Here is a 21,758-nt window from a genome sequence, read left to right on the forward strand (position 1 = left end):
CATCCTGCTTATACCAACTCAATTAAAAAAAAAATCAGATGTCAAATTGCAGTCAACACTACTCTCGTCTAAAAACAAACACAAACTAACTGCCTGGCAAGGATTTCTAAGCTCAATGGGTAGTTCCCTTGATGTTCATTCCACCCAACACCGCCCCCCGCCCCAACCACGAAAAAAGCCACCGCGCACGGCCAGTCCCTCCAGTTCATCCTCACACAGAGCATGACGTGCATGGGCAGCAGGGGGAGAATGGGGAACAAGATGATTCATCCTTCGAAATCCCACAAAGCCCTGCGAGGAGCTGTGGCCCTGCTGCCAAGTGGGCCGGCCAGAGCGCCTCACCTGACATGCCCGCCCACCCTGCAGTCTGGGGTCCGGGGTCAGGGGCCGTGTGGGAGGGCCGGAGCCGAGGGAAAGCCTTCCTAACAGCCAGCAGCTCACCACACCGAGGAACTGGAGGTGAATGTGGCACCGAGTATGGCGTGTCCCAGCCGCGCTGTGCCAGCAGCTCCCGGGAGACAGAGGCCCTGGGCTTTCATGCCGGCTGCTCACTCCCTATGGCGGCTGTCTGGCCACCAAGTGGTTCAATAAACTGGGCTCTAGCAGACAAAGCAGAACACAGGCCCGTGGGGTAGGCAGAGCTCTGCACAGGAATCCACCACCCTGTGTTGCGTTCTGTGTCTCCCACGGTTCCACACTGAAGGGGCGCTGCTGTTTTCATCATGGCCGTGGCAGCCACTCCATGCTGGGAGCTTGTCTGTCTGATCTCCATTGGTTCTGATCAGCATCTTTCATTGAAATCAAATCTTTAGCAACAAAAGCAAAATGCTTTCTGTATAAGAAAGTGTACAAGAAGTTTCTTCCTCAGGGCTGTCATCTTTCTTTCAACTTGGTTGATTCAAAAGTATCTTCTTCCTTGGAATCCCATTTAATTAGTTACAAGGTCCTCTGAAAGAAAATCTCTGATGACAGACAACTGCATTGAAGCCAACAAGATCTTTCCATTCCTTCCTCCAAGAGCAGGAGGGAAGAACGAACCGGCCACACAACGGGGTCCATCTTCTGGATAAGGGCCAGAGCCACAGAGCCACAGAGCCGCAGAGCCGCAGAGCCTGTGGGGGCGGGGACGCTGCTGCCTGCGCTCTGGCTTCTCAGCCCTGCCCGAGCCTCTCCCAACCAGCTCAGCCGAGAGCGTGAGGAAAGAGCCCTGCCTGCCCCGCACTCGAGACAAAGTGCCCAAACCGGCCGCCAAAGCCCGACACCGCCAACATGAGCTGCAGCCCTCGGGGGTTGGCAGGGGGGCCGGCACAACGCAAACACGAGCTGCAGCCCTCCAAGGGGGGCTACGCCTGCAGCCTCACCCGTCGGCAGTGCCACCCACACATCCGGACGCACTAGACAGGTGTCCCCACCAGGGAACAGGCAGTGCTCAGAGCCTTCCCCTTTCTGATCAGCTTTTCGGTCAAGTGACCACAGAAGCCTGAAGTGAGGTCACACCCATGGCAGCAGGCAGGGCCCTCGGGGCCAGTTCAAGTGCCACCCATCCGCCGAGGCCTCCTGAACACCTGGCTGCACCAGGGAGCTCAGCACGTGCCCCTGCTGGGGAAGAGTTGGCCAAGTGCCCCTGAGGTGATCCTGAGAGATGACGCTTCTGAAGCCACTGCCCCATGGTGACCCGGGTACTCCTGGGCCCACCTGGAGCCATGAGGACGAATCGGCCAAGGGAGCAGGGAGGCGCTCACAGCTGCTCGCTGCCAAGTCAGCTTCTAGTCCTCTCCGCTCAACACTGGTTCCGCCAGGAGGGGAGTCTCCCCACCACCCTTGTTTTGAACTCCCAGATAAGAAAAGGGACCACAGTTATGTCGGCCCATTACAGAAAGCTAAGGATCCTATATTCCCACTGTTCAAAATATTTAAGACACCTACAAAACTGCACCGGGTGTGGTTTCAGTGCTCAACTTTTGACTCCAATTATGCAAATCTGAACTGGCCTTCAGTCTTGGACTGGAGCAGGCCTCGGGTGGGGGTTAGCGCACCACAGCCTTTGGGGGCAAGGGCGCTGCAGCGTGGGAGCCAGGAGGAGCTGGCTGGAGATACCTGGTGGCAGCCATATAGGGACACCGGGAGCCCTCGCCCTCCGGCCTCCCATCCTGTCACTTTGCAAATGCTAATCCTAAACCCTAAACCCGACAGGGACCACCAGGGCCTCACCAGAGACCATGCGGGGGCACGGGGGCTCCCAGGAGTGAGGCCACTGCACATGAGGGACCCCCACCAGGAGATCCCCGTGTGGAGTCGGCCAGCGGTGCCGTACATGAAAGAGAACAGGGAAGGTGTGCACTGGCCCTGGCCTGCTTTTCAGTTTCCAGACGTCAAAGGCTGATCCCGAGTGTGAAGATGGATGGGAAGTCAGGGCCCTCTTCTGGTTCTATAGAAGGAAAGGCTCACAAAGCACAGCTTATTCCGGGGTTTTGGGTGCAGAAACCTGCTTCTCGAGGGTCCTTCGTGTCCAAAGTTCCACCCTCCAGTGTGGGGCAGTCTTGCCCTAGGCCAGCCCTGGCCCGGGGCAGAGGCCCCAGGAAGACTGGGTGTGCCTAGGGCCGCACAGAAGAAAACCTCCGTGGTGGTCTTGTTTCAAGTCCAATTTATTTTACACAACACACAGGCTGCTGAGGGAATCCACCCACACTGCACTCAGTTGAACTTCTGGCCCAGCGCCGCATCAAAGACTAAATCATGGGAGAAAGTTCACGCCCTGGCCTGGGCCACCCACCTTCAGCTCTCTCCTGTGTGTCAGGGCACAGGCTGGCCCCGAGAGCTTCACCCAACACGGCTGGGTCCTGGGCGGACGTGGGCACAGCACTTGCCAGGTGCCCCTGGAGGGGGCTCTTCTGATACGCAAAGAGGAAGGAATGAGAGAGAAACACATTCAGCCGAGGGGGATGCCTGTGCAGGGAGGGTAGAGAGAACACAGGGTTTTCAGGGAAGACCTCATCAAAGAGCCCACAGGCACGCTGCACTCATCAGCAAGCTGCCGAAATTACTCCACATACCGTTTTTAAGAATTTAAACTTGCCTCAAGGCATCTACAGAACAAAGCTGAATTCTAATAAAAATCCAATAAACATGAAAAGCCTTTCACCAACACCCAGCAGCCACACCACCCGTGAGCTCCAGCCCGCTCACCTCAGTCCTCCGCACCGCTCTCCTCTCCGCTGTCTTCGTCCTCATCCTCATCTCCACCCTCAGCACCTTCAACCTCCTCACTGTCCTCTTCCGAGTCTGTCTCCTCCAGCCACTCCTGAGCTTCTTCAAAAGCAGAATGAACACACACAGATGTCAGCGCAGCTGGGGCAGGCGGGGGAGGCCGCGGGACGGTGGTGGCTACCCGTCCCGCAGGGTGACCTGGGGGGATTCCATCCTCTTACTTAAGAACCATGATGTGAAACCTAACTCCTGGCCGGGCGCAGTGGCTCACACCTGTAATCCCAGCACTTTGGGAGGCGCAGGTGGGTGGATCACCTGAGGTCATGAGTTCAAGACCAGCCTGGCCAACATGGTGAAACCCTGTCTCTGCTGGGTGTAGTGGTGGGCACCTGTAATCCCAGCTCCTCAGGAGGCTGAGGCAGAAGAATCCTTTGAACACGGGAGGCAGAGGCTGCAGTGAGCCAAGATCGCACACTGCACTCCAGCCTGGGCGACAGAGTGAGACTCTGCCTCAAAAAAAAAAAAAAAGAAAGAAAAAGAAACCTAACTCCTCTTCCCCGGCCCCCTTCAGATCCACAAAGAAAACAGACTGTGTTCCCCTGGATGTCAAGGCAGAGACCCGAGACGGCAAACATGCAAAAGCACCCCCATAAGGGAGCGGCTGGCCAAGAGGGCCTCCTGCCACCCTCCACGATGGCTCACAGTGCTCTCAGAAAACAGCAAACATCCTGCGCCAACGGTTCACTACCTTTCCCTAGATTTGTGGATTTTGCTTTCATCTCAGATCTTTAGAAATTGCACGGTGACTCAAGTCCAGCAGCAATCAGGGTAAAGGGGACGTGTGACTACGGCAGCAGAAGGGCCCTGGGTCAGACAGCAACGCTGGAGGCTCAGACCCAGGGCCTTGGGGCCCGGCACGGACGGCCGCCCACAAGCAAGCATGCTGTGGACAGAGCAGCAGATGCGCCCGTGTCCTGTGCCGCCAGAACTGCAGCTCCTGTCAGCACCTGGGACAAAGGACGGACGTGCCCAGGATGGGCCCTCCTTTCCACAACAGGTCTGACCGTGGAGGCAGGAGCACAGGCCCCTGCGAGGAGCATCGGCACAGGACGCCTCTGGGCGGCTTGCAGGGCTTGCTTTTGAGTGACGCGACACACGACCGTGGGCTCTCGCCCCCAGGCACGGAGGCACCAAGTTGCCTGGCTCACCTGGGTCCATCTCCACCAAGGTCTTCCACGCCTCCATCCTGTGCAGGTCCAGGCAGTGCAGGTCGCTGAGGGTGACCTGGCGGTCGCCAGCCTCAAACATGCCCCCGTAGACGTAGAGCACCCCGTGCTTCACGGCCAGCATGGCGTTGGAGCGAGGACACGGCCCGGGTGTGGGGCTGCCGGCCTCCCCGAGGCTGTCTTCGTCCTCAGACTGGGGCTGCCCTGCTGAGCCTGGGGCGGAGAGCACCTGCTTAATGGTGACCACGGTCCCATCCTCGGTCACCACCTCCTTGACCACCTCTACAGGCGCCTGCGTGCCAGCTCCCCCACATGCCAGCTTGCTGCCACCTTCGGGCTCCTCTCTTCTGCCCCGCCTGTGCTTCTTCTTCTCAGACTTGGGCCCCTATTAATAGACGGAGGGAGCAGAGAGCAGCAGCTTCAGCGAGGCAGCGGTCGGTCCTGCTATGCCCACGAGGCCAGGCAAGGGTTTGCAGGGACCACCCACAAGCGTGGGGAGTGTGTGACCCAGGAGAGCGCCGTCCCTGACTGCCCTGGGTGCAGGCACTCGGCCGCAGGAGCACGCTCCTGGCTTGCACTGGCCTCGCCGTTCACTCCTGGGCTGGGGGAGAAAACCCCCCATCGCGTGTCCTCACTGAGGGGCGGCTCCACACCTCCACTGAGAGGTGGACAGGCCACCAGACCCCAGACCCAGTGCACCAGCCCCTCAGGCTCTGACGCTCACCTTGGGAAAACCCAATCCACCGACAGCGCTGGCTCCCGGAAGGGCTGGGGAAGCCGGGCTGAGGGGCTTCCTCCCCTTTCCCAAGGAAGACCAACGGCCAGGCCCGCAACCCCAGCTCACTTACTACAAACGGCCAGTCGGAGAGGGGCCCTTCCTCACCAAACGTTTCTAAAGGGGAGCTCTCAGGTCAGGGTGCCTCCTGCAGGACAGCCGTCCATCCCCGTCCCATTTCCCTGGCTGTGTGGCAGCGGTCAGTTTGGACCCTTCTGTCACAGCCTTTGCCATTTTGTCACAAAATGCTGCCAACTCACGAGGTGACATCTGCCAGGTTATTTCCAAATTTTCCAAGGATCACTACCTCCAGATCAACTCAAAGTCAGCTTCACATTCTAGACTTCTAAGACCCGCTCTGTACCTGTCCTCTCCTCTCCAACAACGAGCTTCGAAAGGGAACGCTCCCTGAGGTCCTCCGTGATCCCGGGAAATGTCAAGGGCCCTGTGATCACACAGTTTAAGAACTGTGACACTAGTTGGGGTCAAAACGTTCTCTGAAGAAAAGCCACAGGGGAAACCTGTGCAGACTCTGCTTGGAGTAATTCCTCCTAAAGTCAGAGCGAGGTGGACTGTGGATCCAGAAACGAACCCTCGTGTTTTCCCAGTGTCCAGCCCAGGTGCCACCACGCGTCAAGAGCAGCTCTTTGCAACCAACAGGGACCAGCCCTGCTTGGCTCTTTCTGGGTCCAGTTGACCTGGTACACTTGGAGACCCTGAGGCCAACTGGGGGATCCCCTTCTGGGACTGTCACCCACTGCTGTGCCTGTGCTGGGCTGGCCCAGGACAGCAGCTGTGCCCATGCGGACAGTAAAGATGGTGCCAGAAACCAGGGGAGCTCAAATGTCATAACAACACAGGCTGGTCTGCACCAGGACCTCCAGCAAACCCTTCTCACACAGAGGGCCAGGGAGGTCCCGGGCACCTCAGTCCGGGGAGAGTGGCTCCTGAGGCAGCAGCACTGCCAGCATCCAGGATGGGCTGAGGGGACCATGACCAAGGGCTGTCCAAGCCTAGTCACCCAGGACACAGGCAGAGACGGAACCCCGGCCCCTCTTGAGAGAGCTCATGGGCTCTGGGGGCCCCGACACCCAAAGCTGCTGGAGGGAGGCAGGGACCAAGTTAGGGCCGCGCACCACGGCGCATACCACTCAGAGGTTGCCCTACCTTCAGCTGTCCCTCAAACCAGCGGTTCCTGGTGGCATCGTAGAAGTACAGATCGTTGAAGAACTCGCCCGCCAGGCTCTCCTCCTCTTCCTCGTCACAGACACCCCCGAAGAACAGCGTCTGGTGATTCGGGGCCATGGCCACGGAAAAGCCAGACCGTGGGGTGGGCTTGACCCCCGAAGGGTTCATCCGAGTCCACACCCACTTGTCTGTCAAAAGAGAGCAAGGAAACGGGATAAGAACAGAAGAAAGGACCCTGAGAGCCAGCCCAGGACACACCCAGGACCCCAGGGGCCCCCCAGAACGGGGTAAATGAAAGCCGTGAGACTGCAGGCAAAAACCCCGCTCCCGCTGCAGAAGAACAGACACCATTCGACGCCCCTTTAGTTCCACCCTTCTCCTTAAGAGAGCTGGCATTCAACAGCTTTCCACACACCCCAGGCACCACTGACCACGGGCAGCTTCAAGCCACAGCGGAAAGGCAGGGATTGAGCAGAAGCAGCACACACGCTAGACACACAGAGGGGCTTCCGTGGGGAGGCCACCCGCACGGTGACCCTCCGCCCCGCACAGGGACCCTTCGCCCCGCACGGGGACCCTCCGCCCTGCACGGGGACCTGCTGGCCTGTGCCAGTCCCCCTTGGGCCTGCAGTGTGGCCAGCTCTACTTTAGGAGGGGTCTGCCCTGTGTTCTTTCTTGGCCCACACCTATGTGACATGCCAACCCTCCAATGGAGCCCGGTGTGCAGGTGGTGTCTTCCCACCACTTCTAGGAGAAAGAATGGAGATTTTTTTCCTCTAACGAACAAAAAAACAAAAACAAAAAACCAGAAGTGGCAAATGGCCATATTCTGTGTGGTGCTAGATACCACCCACCCATGCCCACTGCGGGTGTGGCTCCGGGGCCACCTGCCTCATTCCCACCAGCACACGACTGTGTTAAGGAACAGGTAAGACCAACATTAAGAACTCGCCACACAGTCAGGGCAGGACCCTCTCTGGTGACAAGGTGTGCCACTCCTCACCACGATGCTTTCCTCTTGGGGGCTGAGGAGCGGAGCACACAGGCTCAGGGCCGCCCTGTGGGAAACAGTCCAGCATCCAGGTTCAAGTTCAGTGGCGTGTGAGCTGGGAAACTGACTGGAAGAACGAGTCTGCCCTCATCAGCCAGGGGTGCGGTAAGGCAGGGCCATGGCAGAGGCACCTAGGCCTTTTGACAGGCAAGTGGGTGTGAACTCAGATTAACCCTTCAGGTATTTCTGAGGCCTCAGCCTGAGGAATTTTAGTGCAAGAAGGAGGTAAAAACACTTTGCACAATGGTCCCCTCTCCTGGGGAGGTTGGAGAACCTGCTGTGGGTCACAAAAGCAGACTTGGCCTAGGCACTGGGTCTCCTGGGTCTAGCCCAGCCCTCCGGTCCCAAGCCACAGCCTCCCATGAGAGCTGTCCCCTGGTTTCCTAACGGCACTGGGGATGCTAAGCTCCGTGGCAAACACCCTCGACCAGTGCCTCCTGGCGTCACTCCCTTGCTCTGGAGCAGAACAAATGCCATGGTCTCCTTTTATTTATTATTTATTTTTTGAGACAGGATATCGCTCTGTTGCCCAGGCTGGAGTGCAGTGGCACAATCTCAGCTCACCGCAGCCTCCACCTCCTGGGCTCAAACAATCCTCCCATCTCAGCCTCCCGAGTAGCTGGAACTACAGGCGCGCGCCAGCACACCTGGCTACATTTTTTAAGAGATGGTGTCTCACTATGTTGCCCAGGCTGGTTTCAAACTCTTGGCCTCAGGCAATTCTCCCACCTCAGCCTCCCAAAGTGCTGGGATTACAGGCATGAGCCACTGGACCCAGCCTGTTGAAATGAATGAATTGAAACAAATGCAATTTTTTTCAAAGTCAAGAAATTAATGATTGAAAAGTAGCAGCCCACTCCCATCCCCCCCGATGCTCCCCACAGGCAGGGCTTCTCCCGCTTCAGAGGCCTGTGAGAACGGACGGTCCACGCTCCCCACAGGCACGGCTTCTCCCGCTTCAGAGGCCTGTGAGAACGGACGGTCCACGCTCCCCACAGGCAGGACTTCTCCCGCTTCAGAGGCCTGTGAGAACGGACGGTCCACGCTCCCCACAGGCACGGCTTCTCCCCATTCAGAGGTCTGTGAGAACGGACGGTCCACGCTCCACACAGGCAGGGTTTCTCCCCATTCAGAGGTCTGTGAGAACGGACGGTCCACGCTCCCCACAGGCACGGCTTCTCCCCATTCAGAGGTCTGTGAGAACGGACGGTCCACACTCCACACAGGCAGGGTTTCTCCCCATTCAGAGGTCTGTGAGAACGGACGGTCCACGCTCCCCACAGGCAGGGTTTCTCCCCATTCAGAGGTCTGTGAGAACGGACGGTCCACGCTCCCCACAGGCAGGGTTTCTCCCCATTCAGAGGTCTGTGAGAACGGACGGTCCACGCTCCCCACAGGCAGGGTTTCTCCCCATTCAGAGGTCTGTGAGAACGGACGGTCCACGCTCCACACAGGCAGGGTTTCTCCCCATTCAGAGGTCTGTGAGAACGGATGAGCAGCCACTGGCAGGAAACGCCACCAACAGTTCATCTCAACGCATGACCCATGCCCAGGAACATGAAACATGCATAGGAGGTGGTGAGAGTAGGCCGGGCGCGGTGGCTCACGCCTGTAATCCCAGCACTTGGGGAGGCCGAGGCGGGTGGATCATGAGGTCAGGAGATCGAGACCATCGTGAAACCCCGTCTCTACTAAAAATACAAAAAATTAGCCGGGCGTGGTGGCAGGCGCCTGTAGTCCCAGCTACTCGGGAGGCTGAGGCAGGAGAATGGTGTGAACCCGGGAGACGGAGCTTGCAGTGAGCCGAGATCGCGCCACTGCCCTCCAGCCTGGGCAAGGGAGTAAGACTCCATCTCAACAACAAAAAAAAGGTGGTGGTGAGTGGCTGACACATCCTGGGCCCTCTGGATGTGTCCCCTGGGTCATCCCATGTCATCCTTTTAAAAAGTCCCAGAGAACAATGATTGTTCCCCTGTGCTTTAATAAGAAACTTTTGATTCTTAGATCCAAGTTTAGCTAAAAGCTTTTAGAAATCTAGGCATTCTGTCAGCCCTCAGGGTTCAGTGACTCAAGCTGACAGAGGCCACGGCCATTCTTGGAGGCTGTCCCAGTGAGGGCCAACAGCAGTCTCGGTGATGATTTTTGAAGTTCTGTGGACAAGCAACACTGGGTGGGCAGCCCCACACCCAGCCTGCCCAGCTGCTGCCCGCAACTACTCCAAGAGCAAGCCCTGTCAGCACAATGCCAGGCGGCCCCAGTGACTCCAGGTGGCTTGTACTTCAGGCCCAGGATGGTTCTCCCTTCGAGAGCTCGAGACCCTTGCAGGCGCCCATCAGGAGCTGCTGAGCGGCACTGTGCTCACTGCTCCATTGTGGGGTATCCGCAGGGTAATAGCAGCCGTGCGTCTGAGTCAGTCCGTCATCAATGCCCCCAGAGGTGACCGCCCAGCAGACGCTCCTTTGTCTGCAGACACCAGGGCTATGGGACCTGTCCCGCCCAGCCCACCCCAAAATGGGCCATCTCCAGCAGGCCCTCCGCTCTGGGCAGGGTGCAGGGGCTCACCGGCAGCCCCGCATCCATGGGAGAGTGTGGGCTCCGCCTCCCGCCACAGGCAGACCAGCCAGCTCCCGCCCGGGAGGCACAGCGCCTCTACCTTCTCTCCCGTCCTCCGGCTTCAGCAGGAACATGTCTGAGTGCCGCGTGCCCCTGTCCACGTCTTTCTTAACTCTCTGCAAAAGAAAGGAATTGTGTGAGAACTGGGGGCAGCTACAGTGGTTGCTTACGGATCCCCCACGCTGTGGGCGCATTTTGGATGGAAGGGGCTGGAAGCCTTCCCTGTAGACCAGCCCCGAAGCTCCAAAGTGCGCCTGCAGCGTGCTGAGGGCCGGCACCACCCGACGGGCTTTATCCCCTGAACGGGTCCATCTGAAGAGACCACCTTTCTAACGGCCACGATCACACAGTATACTAGAGCTCCTGTCAGAGCGCACACAGCTTCCACAGCAGCCCTGGTCTGTGTGGAAATCGCCACGGGGTCTCTGACACCATTACACAGTCACTCTTCATTCCTGGTCCCAGTGGACTCCCAATTCCCACCGCCGTTCAAATAACACGATTCAGGCTTCAGGGCAGAAATCAAGTTACTGCTGTGTGCAGAGGGCAGCCACTGCCCACTGAAAGACTTCTCCAAGCTTCGAAAACAACGAGCTCCATGTCCCTTAACCCTTGGTCCTCTGCCTCAAGTGAGCCTCAGCCGGACCAGGCGCGCTGTTCCCCAGCACCCATGCCCTACGTTACCTGGGACCTGTGGTGGTGAGGGAGACAGCCAGCAAAACGCTCACCCTGGCTGGAGGGCCCCAGCCATTCCCATCTCATCTTAGTCTTTGTCTGCACTTTAATTCTCTATTTTTAATACACTATTTTAGAAGTTTCGTATTTGCAGAAAATTGAGACAGTACCGAGAGCTCCCACGCGCCCACACCAGTGTCCCCCCGGCAAGAATACCTTCCTCTCCTTGATGCCCTCGTGATGGCTCAGGAACCGGCACCGACCCATTACCGGGACTGCAGCCCACGCTTCATTCAGAGCCCCCAGTGCTCCCCACAGCTCCCCCTGCCCAGGGATCCCCATCGAGGGTCCCGCCAGCCGTTTCGTCCTCTCGCCTCCTCAGGTTGCTGGGGGCAGCGTCTCTGACTCTCCTTGTTTCTGAGGACTGTGATGGCTGTGTGGATGGCCCAGGTGTCTTACAGACTGCCCCTCCACTGGGACTGTCTGCTGTCCTTCTCACTAGACTGGGGTTATGGATCATCAGGATGACCCCAGGGGTGAAGTGCCCATCTCATCACGTCCCATCAAGGGTCCACACCATCAACAGGATTCATCACAGTGGACGCTGACCCCGACCGCCTGGCTGAGGTCATGTCTGACAGTTTCTCTTCAGCTATGCTCTGTGTTCTCACAGATACTGACACAGACTTTGGCCATGCTACTGTGGTCGCAGGGGTACTGACACAGACTTCAGGTAAGCTCCATGTCTCGTGGATACTGACACAGACTTCAGGTAAGCTCCATGTCTCGTGGATACTGACACAGACTTCAGGTAAGCTCCATGTCTCGTGGATACTGACGCAGACTTCGGGCACATTCTGCGTCTCGTGGATATTGACGTAGACTTTGGGCACATTCTAAGGTCTTGTGGGTATTTATGTAGACTTCGGGTAGGCTCTATGTCTCGTAGATACTGACAGACTTCAGGTACGCTCTATATATCGTGGATATTGACGTAGACTTTGGGTACACGCTGTGGTCTTTAGGATATTTATGTAGACTTTGGGTACACTCTGTCTCGTGGATACTGACGTAGAGTTCGGCTGTGCTGTCACCACCCATCCGTGTTGCTCGGGTTGTTAGTTCGGCTGTGCTCTGTCACCATCTTTGTTGCTCGGGTTGTTCAATAACACACGGCTGCCACTAGGAGCCTTTACAGCTACTCCTGCGTCCCTGTGACTTGCACCATCTTTGTGCGTTTCTTTCAGCACTGCCTCAGGCTCTGGCACCACAAGATGCTCAATTCCTCCTACATGTCCCCTGCTCAGCCCTACGATCAGCCATTTCTCAAGGGAGTCCCGGTTCCCTCTGTTGCAGAAAGGTATTAGAAACCAAGATTTGCTGTAATCCCAGCACTTTGAGAGGCCAAGGTGGGCAGGTTGCTTGAGTTCAGGAGTTCAAGACCAGGCTGAGCAATGGCAAAAACCCATCTCTACCAAAAAATACGAAAATCACTCAGGCATGGTGGCACGCATGTATAGTCCCAGCTACTCCCAAGGCTGAGGTGGGAGGACCACTGGAGCCTGAAAGGCAGAGGCTGCAGTGAGCCAAGATCATGCCACCGCACTCCAGCCTGGATGACAGAGTGAGACGTCTCAAAAATTAAACAAACTAAAGAAAAAGACCAAGATCTGGGCATGGATGTGTGAACGGCTCCCGGGTAGTACTGTTTCTAGGCCCTCCCATCTGGTAGAGCAAGCAAACATTTGTTTATAGCTATTTTTCTTATAGCTAACATGCACTGTGTTTACTATTATGGAAGAAAAACATTTTCCTTTTGAAACACGAAATGATCCACTGTCCACAGAGCCTTCCTATTTCCACCTGGGCCTGAGTGTTCTAAAACCAAGAGGGCTCCACAGTGGCCACACGGAGAGTGACCTGAATCCCAGGAAGTGAAAACTGGGTCTGGGTCTCCTTTGTTCTCCTTCTGGAAATATCTGTGCAATTCAGGTGATGCGGTTTCTGCACATCCCAGACAGTGACTGAGACTAGTCTCTTTCCATAGCAGGTTGATAGAAAATGACTGTCATTTCCGTGAGTGCTTTTCCAAACCTAAAGGCCTAGCATTATTGGGAACTGAACTGACACCCAGAGACTTCATCTGGTGGGGAGACAAGGAACGAATGCGGTGACGTCTTCATCGGGTGGGGGGACAAGGAAGGAATGCGGTGATGTCTTCATCGGGTGGGGGGACAAGGAAGGAATGCGGTGATGTCTTCATCGGGTGGGGGGACAAGGAAGGAATGCGGTGACGTCTCTCTTTGTCACCAGAAACTCAAACCGCTGATCAGCTTCAGCAGGTCTCTGTCTCCTTATAGAACCCTGCACCTGTCTATGCGAACTGTCTTGTTTTGCTGACAGCAACATTTTCTTCTTAGAATTAACAGGCTATGGGGGAATCTTTTATGCTACAATATTTAAGTACTTTCCCTTCAGACCATGCAAGCTAGAGCACTTCACAAGGCCTGCTCTGCTCACACGGGTCCACAGGTTCCTTCCAGCACATGGCTGGCGGCCACACCCTCTAACAGGGCCCACGGGTCAACCTCCTCAACAGCTTCTAACTCCTCCTTCTACAGCAGTTTCTTTTCTGGAAGTGTTGTGACTTTTCCCAAAATCAAACCTATCTGTCCTCAAAGAAAGTAACAGACAGTGGCCTTGCTGCCCTCTGTCTTTCTGGATCACCTGTGCTCAAGCTCTATTACTGTACACCAAACCAGCTTTACATTCAAGTCTTTCCACAAAAACCAACTTGACTATACTAAAGAAATAAACAGAATCTGCATGAATTTTTGGAGAAGTTAGACTTCATTCTAATACATTATTGCTGGAATTCAAAGACATCTGAGAGAGAGCTCAAGTGTTGACATGCAGGGTAAGCGCAACAGGGCTGGCTCTGGAATTATCCAGCTGAGACCCCAGAGCACAGCACGGCTGAGCCTGAACATTTCGAGGAGCACCAGCCACACACGCCAAGTCCCAACAGTCCCCCACCTCCCGCACAATGTATTACAGGCCACCTATAGCTTAGCCTGCAGCCACATCCCCTGATGGGACCCCACCTCCCGCAGAAGTACAGGCCACCTAGCTTAGCCTGCAGTGAGTCCTCAATGCAGCCGCTTTGGCTCACCTGGACGTCAGCTCAGATACTGACCCATTTCAATCATTGGGAGAGCAGAAGACACTCAGGGCCGTCCCAAGGCCCCGTCACCGGCTCAGGTCACAGAAGGGGCCGGCGATGCAGTGGTAGGTAGATAAAATCAGGTCTGGTCACAGAAGGGGCCGGCGATACAACGGAAGGTAGATAAAATCAGGCCAAGTCACAGAAGGGGCCGGTGATGCAGTGGCTCAGGCCTGGTCACAGAAGGGGCCGGCAATGCAGTGGTAGGTAGATAAAGGCTCTCCACGGCTGGGGAACGTGTGTGGCAAGACACAGCCAGAGGAGTGGTCCTGGAAGAAGACAGTGCTGACGGCAGCACCGGCGTTCACCGAAAGTAAAATCAGGCACGGAGAGTGTGTCGGTTCCAAGTGGACATGTGTAAACACAGAAACCACAGGGGCCGTTCCTTCCCATACCACTGAGCCTGTCCCTCCACGCACCCGGGGACGACTCCTAAACCACCTTCGCCAGACGCGGGTCCAGTGGCCCACCAAGAGCACAGCTCGGGCAAGCAGCAACCACACGTACTGTGCCCTCCTCACCTCACACAACCACAGGTGATGAGCCCTGCAGAGACGCTGATCCCCTGCGGAGACACCAAGCCACATTGGTGCACAGGAGGCATCTCACGTTTCGCGGGGCTGTGGGAGAGGTACCCATGACGAGAGGACCCCCACCCAACCACCTGTTACGTGAGCAGCATGAACTCGTGCACACCCTCTCGGCAGGGCTGCTGCTAAAATAACACCCTGTCGATTACCTTTAGCATCAATTCCATCAGCACAACTCCCAGTCAGCTTCCTTTTGAAAACTGCTTCAGGGAAGCTGTTCGAGAAGCCCATGCATGTTCCCTGCCACAGCTGCAGGCTCTTTGGGGACACTGCTATCAGGATGGTTTCTGCAGAGCCAGTCTGGGACCCCACCATGTCTGCCTTTCCAGCCACTCAGTCCTTTCTCCTGGAACCTGGTCAAGCCCCTCTGCGTGACTGTCTGCACCAGGACAAGGCCCTGCCTGCCTCTACACCTGAAGCCGGGCCCCAGGGCACCTTCCCATCCACATCCAAGACCACTTTCTCAATGGTCAACAGCCACTGAACACCCCACAGCCGAGACTTCTTCCCATCGCTTTCCAAGACAGACCATTTTCAGGTTCGCCATTAAAAAACACACCCAGAAACAGGTGTGGCCACAGGTCTGTGTGCACTGGAACGTGAGTAGGAGCCGCTGTCATGCCCAATTCCCCAGCACAAGGCAAGCTGAGCCACCCTGCAGCTGGTGACCTGGGAGAGCTGGTCACGGAGCTCAGGGGCCTGGTGGGCATGGAGCTGGCTCCAGGGTCAGCCGGGATCTCACGAGTCACACAATCCCCACACTCACAACAACTCTGCTTCCAGTCTTCCAGGAGCTCAGCTCCCAAGTGGCAAATCAAAGGATGCTCTGGCCTCTGCCAGCATGCTCCACGGCCACGTGGAAACAGTGGGGCGTACAGAGAACAGCCCTCTCCTGGCTGGGCACAGACGCTATCTCCTCACCACCAGGCACACGACGACGACTGAGGTCAAAACGCAGGCAGGAAGGAGGGCCCTGTCCTCAGCAGGACTCGGCCCTTGGCTGCCCATGTGTCCATGGAAAGAGACCACTAGGTGATAAGCCTTCCAGTATCGTGCCCCCACCCTCCCCATCCATACACCATTTCCAAAGAGCTGTGCTCTTTCCCTGATTCTCTAAAGGAACGAGAATTCCCTCTCCGGAAGCTCCCACAACACCGGAAGCACATACTAAGGACTGAGTCCTCGCACACGCGAACGTTGCTGGGTCTCTGTTGGCCCACAAGCGGCATCTCTTTTGTCAGGATACAAGTCATCGTAGTAAAAGCACTAGCTGGACCCAGACCGACTCGAAATTTATAAAACCTGGTTACGATCCTGACCAAAGCTGCCAGTTCTTCGTGGCACCAGAGCCTGGAGGGTGTTTAAAGTCCTCCCGAGGCTCCTCAGATGCATCTCCTGAGGGAGCGTGGGATGGCATCTGGTTACAGGAGGAGAAAGGAGGGCAGGTGTCTGAGTTCCTCTTAATCTAGAGCCAGGTACAGCCCCAAGGTCAAGGCTCTGAGCACTACTGTCCACTTCATGAACCCGCGATCTTAACATGTCAAACTCCGGAGCCTTGCCATGCAGAACCAGGGTCAGAAGGCCTTCATCTGATCAAACACTGTCAAGCACGCCACTGTCTAGGCACCAGGCACACAAGTGGACAAAAGTCTGTCCCTGTGAGACTCTTCTCCAGGTGGGAGACAATGGCCAAGTCTGTCTCCAACAGGGAGGACGGTAAGCAGAAGGACAAGGACATGCAGGGAGATGGAAGCTGGAGGCAGCCCTGCTGAGACGAGGACCATGGGGGCTCTGCATGGAGGAGAACTGGCCTGGCTTGCATCTCTGCAGGTCACTCTGGCTGCTGCACTCTGGCGTGATCCTGAGAGGGCAGAGAGGAGGACTCGCCCCCGGGGAGGCGCCAGCTCTGGCAGGAGAGTGGAGTGCGTGGCCGCGGGCAGGGGTTAGGCATTCTCCAAGCCACCTCTACTTGCTCAGTGAAATGTGAGGTGAGGGTTGGTGGCGGGTGGCAGGACCTCCTGGGAGCATGGACGGGGCCTGCATCGGGGAGAGGCGTGTGCCCACGGTGTGTGGGGTCTTCTCTGGCCTGGGCCACACAGCAGCAGCACAGCACAGCGGGGTCCTGCCAAGAGGACAAAGCACGGGGGTGGGGGTGTAATGGCACCAGAGCAAGGAAGAGCTTCCCCCAGCTCCAAGCTCAAGCACAGGCCATGTACCGATGCTTCCGTCAGTTCTCGCAGGCTGCCGCTTTGGCCATGGCGCAGCTGACTACCTGCTTAGGCTACCCACTTTTTTTACACTCCATACCATTCACAACTCAAATCTCTCACTAATTCCGATAAATCCCTCATGAATCCAAACAGACAAGCTTTTCACTGCAATTCCAAATGCCACAGGCTCGGAGCCAAGAGCTACTGAACTAAGTGGATTGAGATCATCTACCGTTGGACTAAGGGTGGGTGCACGTGGCTGCAGACAGCAGCTGCTGAGAATGACATGCGATTCTGATGAAAGCGATACAGCTTAGCCGGTCTGGCTGTTCACCGTCCTGCTGCACTCTACGATGCATCTGCTGGGAGAAAGCACGAGACCGGGGCATCCTGCCCGGCTTTCGGCCAAGTCAGCCTGTTCTCGGTGCCCTCCCGGACGCCAGAGTATCTAGACAAGCCTGACCGATGCCAGCCTCTACTCCAGAAAATAAGTTGATTTTCTCTGTGCAGAACAAAAGACCACCAAGAAAAAAATCGGTTTATTCCGATCAACTTGGTTCAATCTCTGACCAACTGCCATTAAAAGGCTGAAATCCTTTATTGCCAGGGCAGCAGAATGAACTCCAGCTACCTGGATGCGCTGCAGACATGTGTTCACTGGCGTAGGGGTGGGAGAGGCTGGGGCCCAGGACACTCATGTGGGGAGTCCTGAGAGTTGTTTCGTGACCGGTCGACAAGTGTGCATTCACGGGCCAAGGTCTCAGGAACGCCCTGAGGCGTCTGAGTTGAGGAGGTCTCCCTGGCTCAGTGGCCCATGTGCCCGTGCTCCAGCACTCAGAGAGGAAACTTTGCTTCCTCTTCTGGAACCATATGCCAGGGAGTGGCCCCTCCTCCAGGAGATTAAAAAATCAGTAACAGAAATAAAAAATCTTGATCCTGCAGTTACTACCTTCACTGTAAACTTTTGTTTTGAGACAGTCTCACTCTGTTACCCAGGCTGGAGTACAACGGTGAGATTTCGGCTCACTGCAACTTGCACCTCCCGGGTTCGAGCGATTCTTGTGCCTCAACCTACTGAGTAGCTGGGACTACAGGTGCACACCATCACACCCAGCTCATTTTTGTATTTCTAGCGGAGACAGGGTTTCACCATGTTGGCCAGGCTGGTCTCTAACTCCAGACCTCAAGTGATCCGCCCACCTCGGCCTCCCAAAATGCTGGGATTACAGGCATGAGCCACCATGCCCAGCCCACTGTAAACATTTTAAGCAATGGTAAAAACCTTCTGTTTAGTACTAGGTCTTGGAATCCAAGTGGTCAAAAGAACCGTCCAGGAGAAATGCCCTCCACTGAGGCAGCTCAGGACCCACGGATGCCTCCCCTGGGAGCTCTCCAGGCATGAGGGTCCTGCTGCCTGGGGCCTACACTATTTACACAAATAAGCTATGGCTCACAAATACAAGATGATAATTACCTAACTATGCAAAAGGAAAACACAGGCCTCACACAGATGAATGGCCTGAAACTTCCTTGGTGCCTAAGAAATGAGGTGAGAAGCAGCAACTGCAGCCCCTGCCAGCTTCCCTGTACAAAGGCGTCCTCCCTGCCTCAGTCATCCCACCCACTCATGAGAGCCACACACGACACCAGTCCCAAGCCAACTCCTTTCCTGTGTCTCATCTAGGAGTACTTACTGCACAACGGCCGTTACCAGGCTTGCTGCCCCTTAACTCATCTGCCCTGCCAGCCCCCAACTGGAACCCTGCACTGTTGATGCCAGCTCAGCACCCCTCCCTCTCAGGTACTGCCTTGCTGAAACCGGTTCCCGAAGGAGGAGCTCAACGCCTCCTGACATCCTGCCCTCCCCAGCCCTGGCTCTCGCCACCCTCACACTCTGAATTCCAGCCACAGTGGCCTTACCAACTTCCACCAGATGTACTCTGCACGTTTCCATCCCTGTTCCTTTGCTCATAAACATGTCCTTGTTTGAAAACTCACCCTAACCATCTCCTTCCCCTCTCCCCTTGGTTGCAGCCCACGCCGTGCCTCCCTCTTCGCAGGTCTGTCTGGGTCCAGCAACCCAAGGCACTGCCCTGCTCTAGGGCAGTCAGTACTCACTTGGTCCTCTCAGCTGCACTCTTGGCCAGCAGGGATGAAATTTAAAGCTTACAGAGACCCCAAGTCTCACACTTTACGAAGAAACACTCAGTAACACATCCCGAAATCCTAAACGTGACCATCTAAAGTAAGACTTGATGTGTACCAAGTAAGCATTCGACTGTTTCTGCGTTTTGCAGATGAAATTAAAAAGCAAAGATCATTTTTCTACAGCTGCAAGAAAGCAAATCCCCTGGTGGGAAGGACTATAGGGAAGAAGGGGGTTCAGAGCCACATCTCCACTTGCCACACACAGAGGGAAACTGAGGCACAGGATGCTGTCCGTGGTCTCACAATCACAGGCTGGAGGACACGTCCACTCAGAAAGACCTAGGTGGACTCTGGCGGAGTTCAGCTGTCTTCCTTTAGGGAGCTCTGCTCACAAATCAGCCCAGAAATATTGGGCCAGCCTTTCTTCACAGTGTCCAGGGAAGACCCCATCTCAGGACACTGAACACAGCATAGCGGACAGGAAGAAGGACCGAATGTGAGGACCGGAGGGGAAGAAACACACTTGCAAATGCCACGATCACCGAGACAGAAACCTCAAAGCACCTCACAGATGAGTAACTGACCACAGATGAATAACCTCACAGAATAACTGGCCATCATTCAGGCTGCAGACGCCAGGCTCAACACACAGAAAGCTGCTGCATCTGAACATCCTGGCAACAGGCAGAAATGCCATTCTGAATTCACAAACAATACGTTTTCTAGTCACCATGGAATAAGCAGAAGTCACGACCAATAAGACTGGGGAAAATCTCAATGACTTGAAATTAAACAACGCGTTCTGAAGTAATCCACAGTTCAATGAAGCCACAAGGGAAATGAGAAAATATTTTAAATTCATTGATAAAACTTGTAAAATGTAATTAAAACAGTTTTAAAAAACTGAACAAAAGAGAAAAACCATACAATCAATAAATTGTTAAAATAATTTAACAAAATCTTTGCACTCATTCATAATAGAAATTCATAGAAGAACAGAACAGAACTTAAAGGACATATAAGAACAGAACAGAACTTAAAGGACATCTGGGAAGCAGCCACAGCCGGTGGTCCTGGCGGTGGGTGGCTGGGCGCCTCCCTCCCAAGACAGAACAGCCCCGGCAATCTCACTCTGCACACCTCCATTCAACACCATGCTGGAGTCCCAGCTACTGCAGGAAGACAAGATGAAGAAATGAAAGGCACAACGATAAGAAAGGAGTAAGTAAAATTGCCCCATCTGCACTATTACGACTGCTTTCATAATCTTAATGAATCTGAAACTAGTAAAAATAAGTGAATTCAGCATGATCACAAAATGCAAGGTGAATATACAAAAAAACACAAAATGTGGTTTTTGTTTTTTTTTTTTTGAGATAGAGTTTCACTCTCGTTGCCCAGGCTGGAGTGCAATGGTGCGATCTCGGCTCACCACAACTTCCACCTCCGGGGTTCAAGTGATTCTCCTGCCTCAGTCCCCCAAGTGGCTGGGATTACAGGCATGTGCCACCACCCCCAACTAATTTTGGGTTTTTTTGGTTTTTTTTTTTGAGACGGAGTCTCGCTTCTGTCGCCCAGGCTGGAGTGCAGTGGCATGATCTCGGCTCACTGCAATGTCTGCATCCTGGGTTCAAGCTGCTCTCCTGCTTCAGCCTCCAGAGAAGCTGGGACCATAGGCGTGTGCCACCATGCCCGGCTTTTTTTTCTTTTTCTTTTTCTTTTTTTTTTTGGTATTTTTAGTAGAGGCGGGGTTTCACCGTGTTGGCCAGGATGGTCTCAATCTCCTGCCCTCATGATCCACAGCCTCGGCCTCCCAAAGCACTGGGATGCTGGGATTACAGGCGTGAGCCACCACGCCTGTCCTAAAATGTGTTTTTATACACTAGCAGGAAATAATCGGAAAGTATAATTTCAAGAATTCCACTCACATCAATAAACATAAATTTAATAAAATATATATAAGTCCTTTACACTGAGAAATAAAAAAACACTGCTGAAAAAGAGTAAAGGAAACTGGCCAGGTGCGGCGAATTATGCCTGTAATCCCAGCACTCTGGGAGGCTGAGGTGGGCAAACTGCTTGAGCCCAGTAGTTCGAGACTAGTCTGGATGACGTGGCGAAATCCTATCTCTACAAAAAAACCACAAAAATTAGCTGGGCATGATGGTCCCAGCTATTTGTGGGGCTGAGGCGGGAGATCACTTGAGCCCAGGTAGAGACTGCAGTGAGCCGTGATTGTGCCACTGCACTCCAGCCTGGGTGAAAGAGTGAGACCTTCTCTCAAAAAAAAAAAAAAAAAAAGGGAAAGAAATTAAAGAAAACCAAAATAAATTGAGAGAGAATCCATGTTCAAGAACTGGAAGACTCAAAGACATCAAATCTCCCCCAGATTCCTCTACAGATTTAAAACAACTCTAATCAGATTCCCAGCAGGCTTTTGAAAAGGCTTTTTGCCCCCTTTTTGGTAGAAATTAATAAGCTCATGCTAAAATGTATACAGAAATGTTAAGAAGCTAGAATAGTCAAAACGACTTTGAAAAAGCAGCAGCTGAATGACTTGTATTTCAGGAGTTACTAGAAAGGCGTAAAAACGAGGCTGGTGGGACACTGGCATCAGGACTGACGTGGATCCGAACGGAGAAACAGACCTATGTTCCCGCAGGCATGTGATTTTCAACAAAGGTTCCTAAGGTATTCAATGGAGAATAAAAAGCCTTTTCTTTTTTCTTTTTTTTTTTTTGAGACAGAGTCTGGCTCTATTGCCCAGGCTGGAACGCAGTAGCATAATCTTGGCTCACTGCAACCTCCACCTCCCGGGTTCAAGTGATTCTCCTACCTCAGCCTCCCGAGTA

At 54.7% G+C, this 21,758-nt stretch overlaps 1 protein-coding gene across 2 annotated transcripts in view; it reads right to left on the reverse strand.

Moving 5' to 3' along the window:
• Positions 1–2,627: 2,627 nt before the first annotated feature.
• KLHDC4 (kelch domain containing 4) overlaps positions 2,628–21,758 on the reverse strand; it is a 57,717-nt gene continuing 38,586 nt past the window's right edge. For both annotated transcript variants that reach the window (XM_007994301.3, XM_038008181.2), the window contains exons 8-12: positions 10,101–10,176; positions 6,376–6,584; positions 4,416–4,818; positions 3,187–3,309; positions 2,628–2,946 (exon numbers count right to left, since the gene is read on the reverse strand). In XM_007994301.3, coding sequence (XP_007992492.3) covers positions 3,188–3,309; positions 4,416–4,818; positions 6,376–6,584; positions 10,101–10,176 — 810 coding nt within the window. In that variant the 3' untranslated portion in view covers positions 2,628–2,946; position 3,187. The remainder of the gene's footprint in view (positions 2,947–3,186; positions 3,310–4,415; positions 4,819–6,375; positions 6,585–10,100; positions 10,177–21,758) is intronic.

Source organism: Chlorocebus sabaeus, chromosome 5, assembly GCF_047675955.1.
Source record: "Chlorocebus sabaeus isolate Y175 chromosome 5, mChlSab1.0.hap1, whole genome shotgun sequence".
In the NCBI taxonomy this organism is placed as follows: domain Eukaryota; kingdom Metazoa; phylum Chordata; class Mammalia; order Primates; family Cercopithecidae; genus Chlorocebus; species Chlorocebus sabaeus.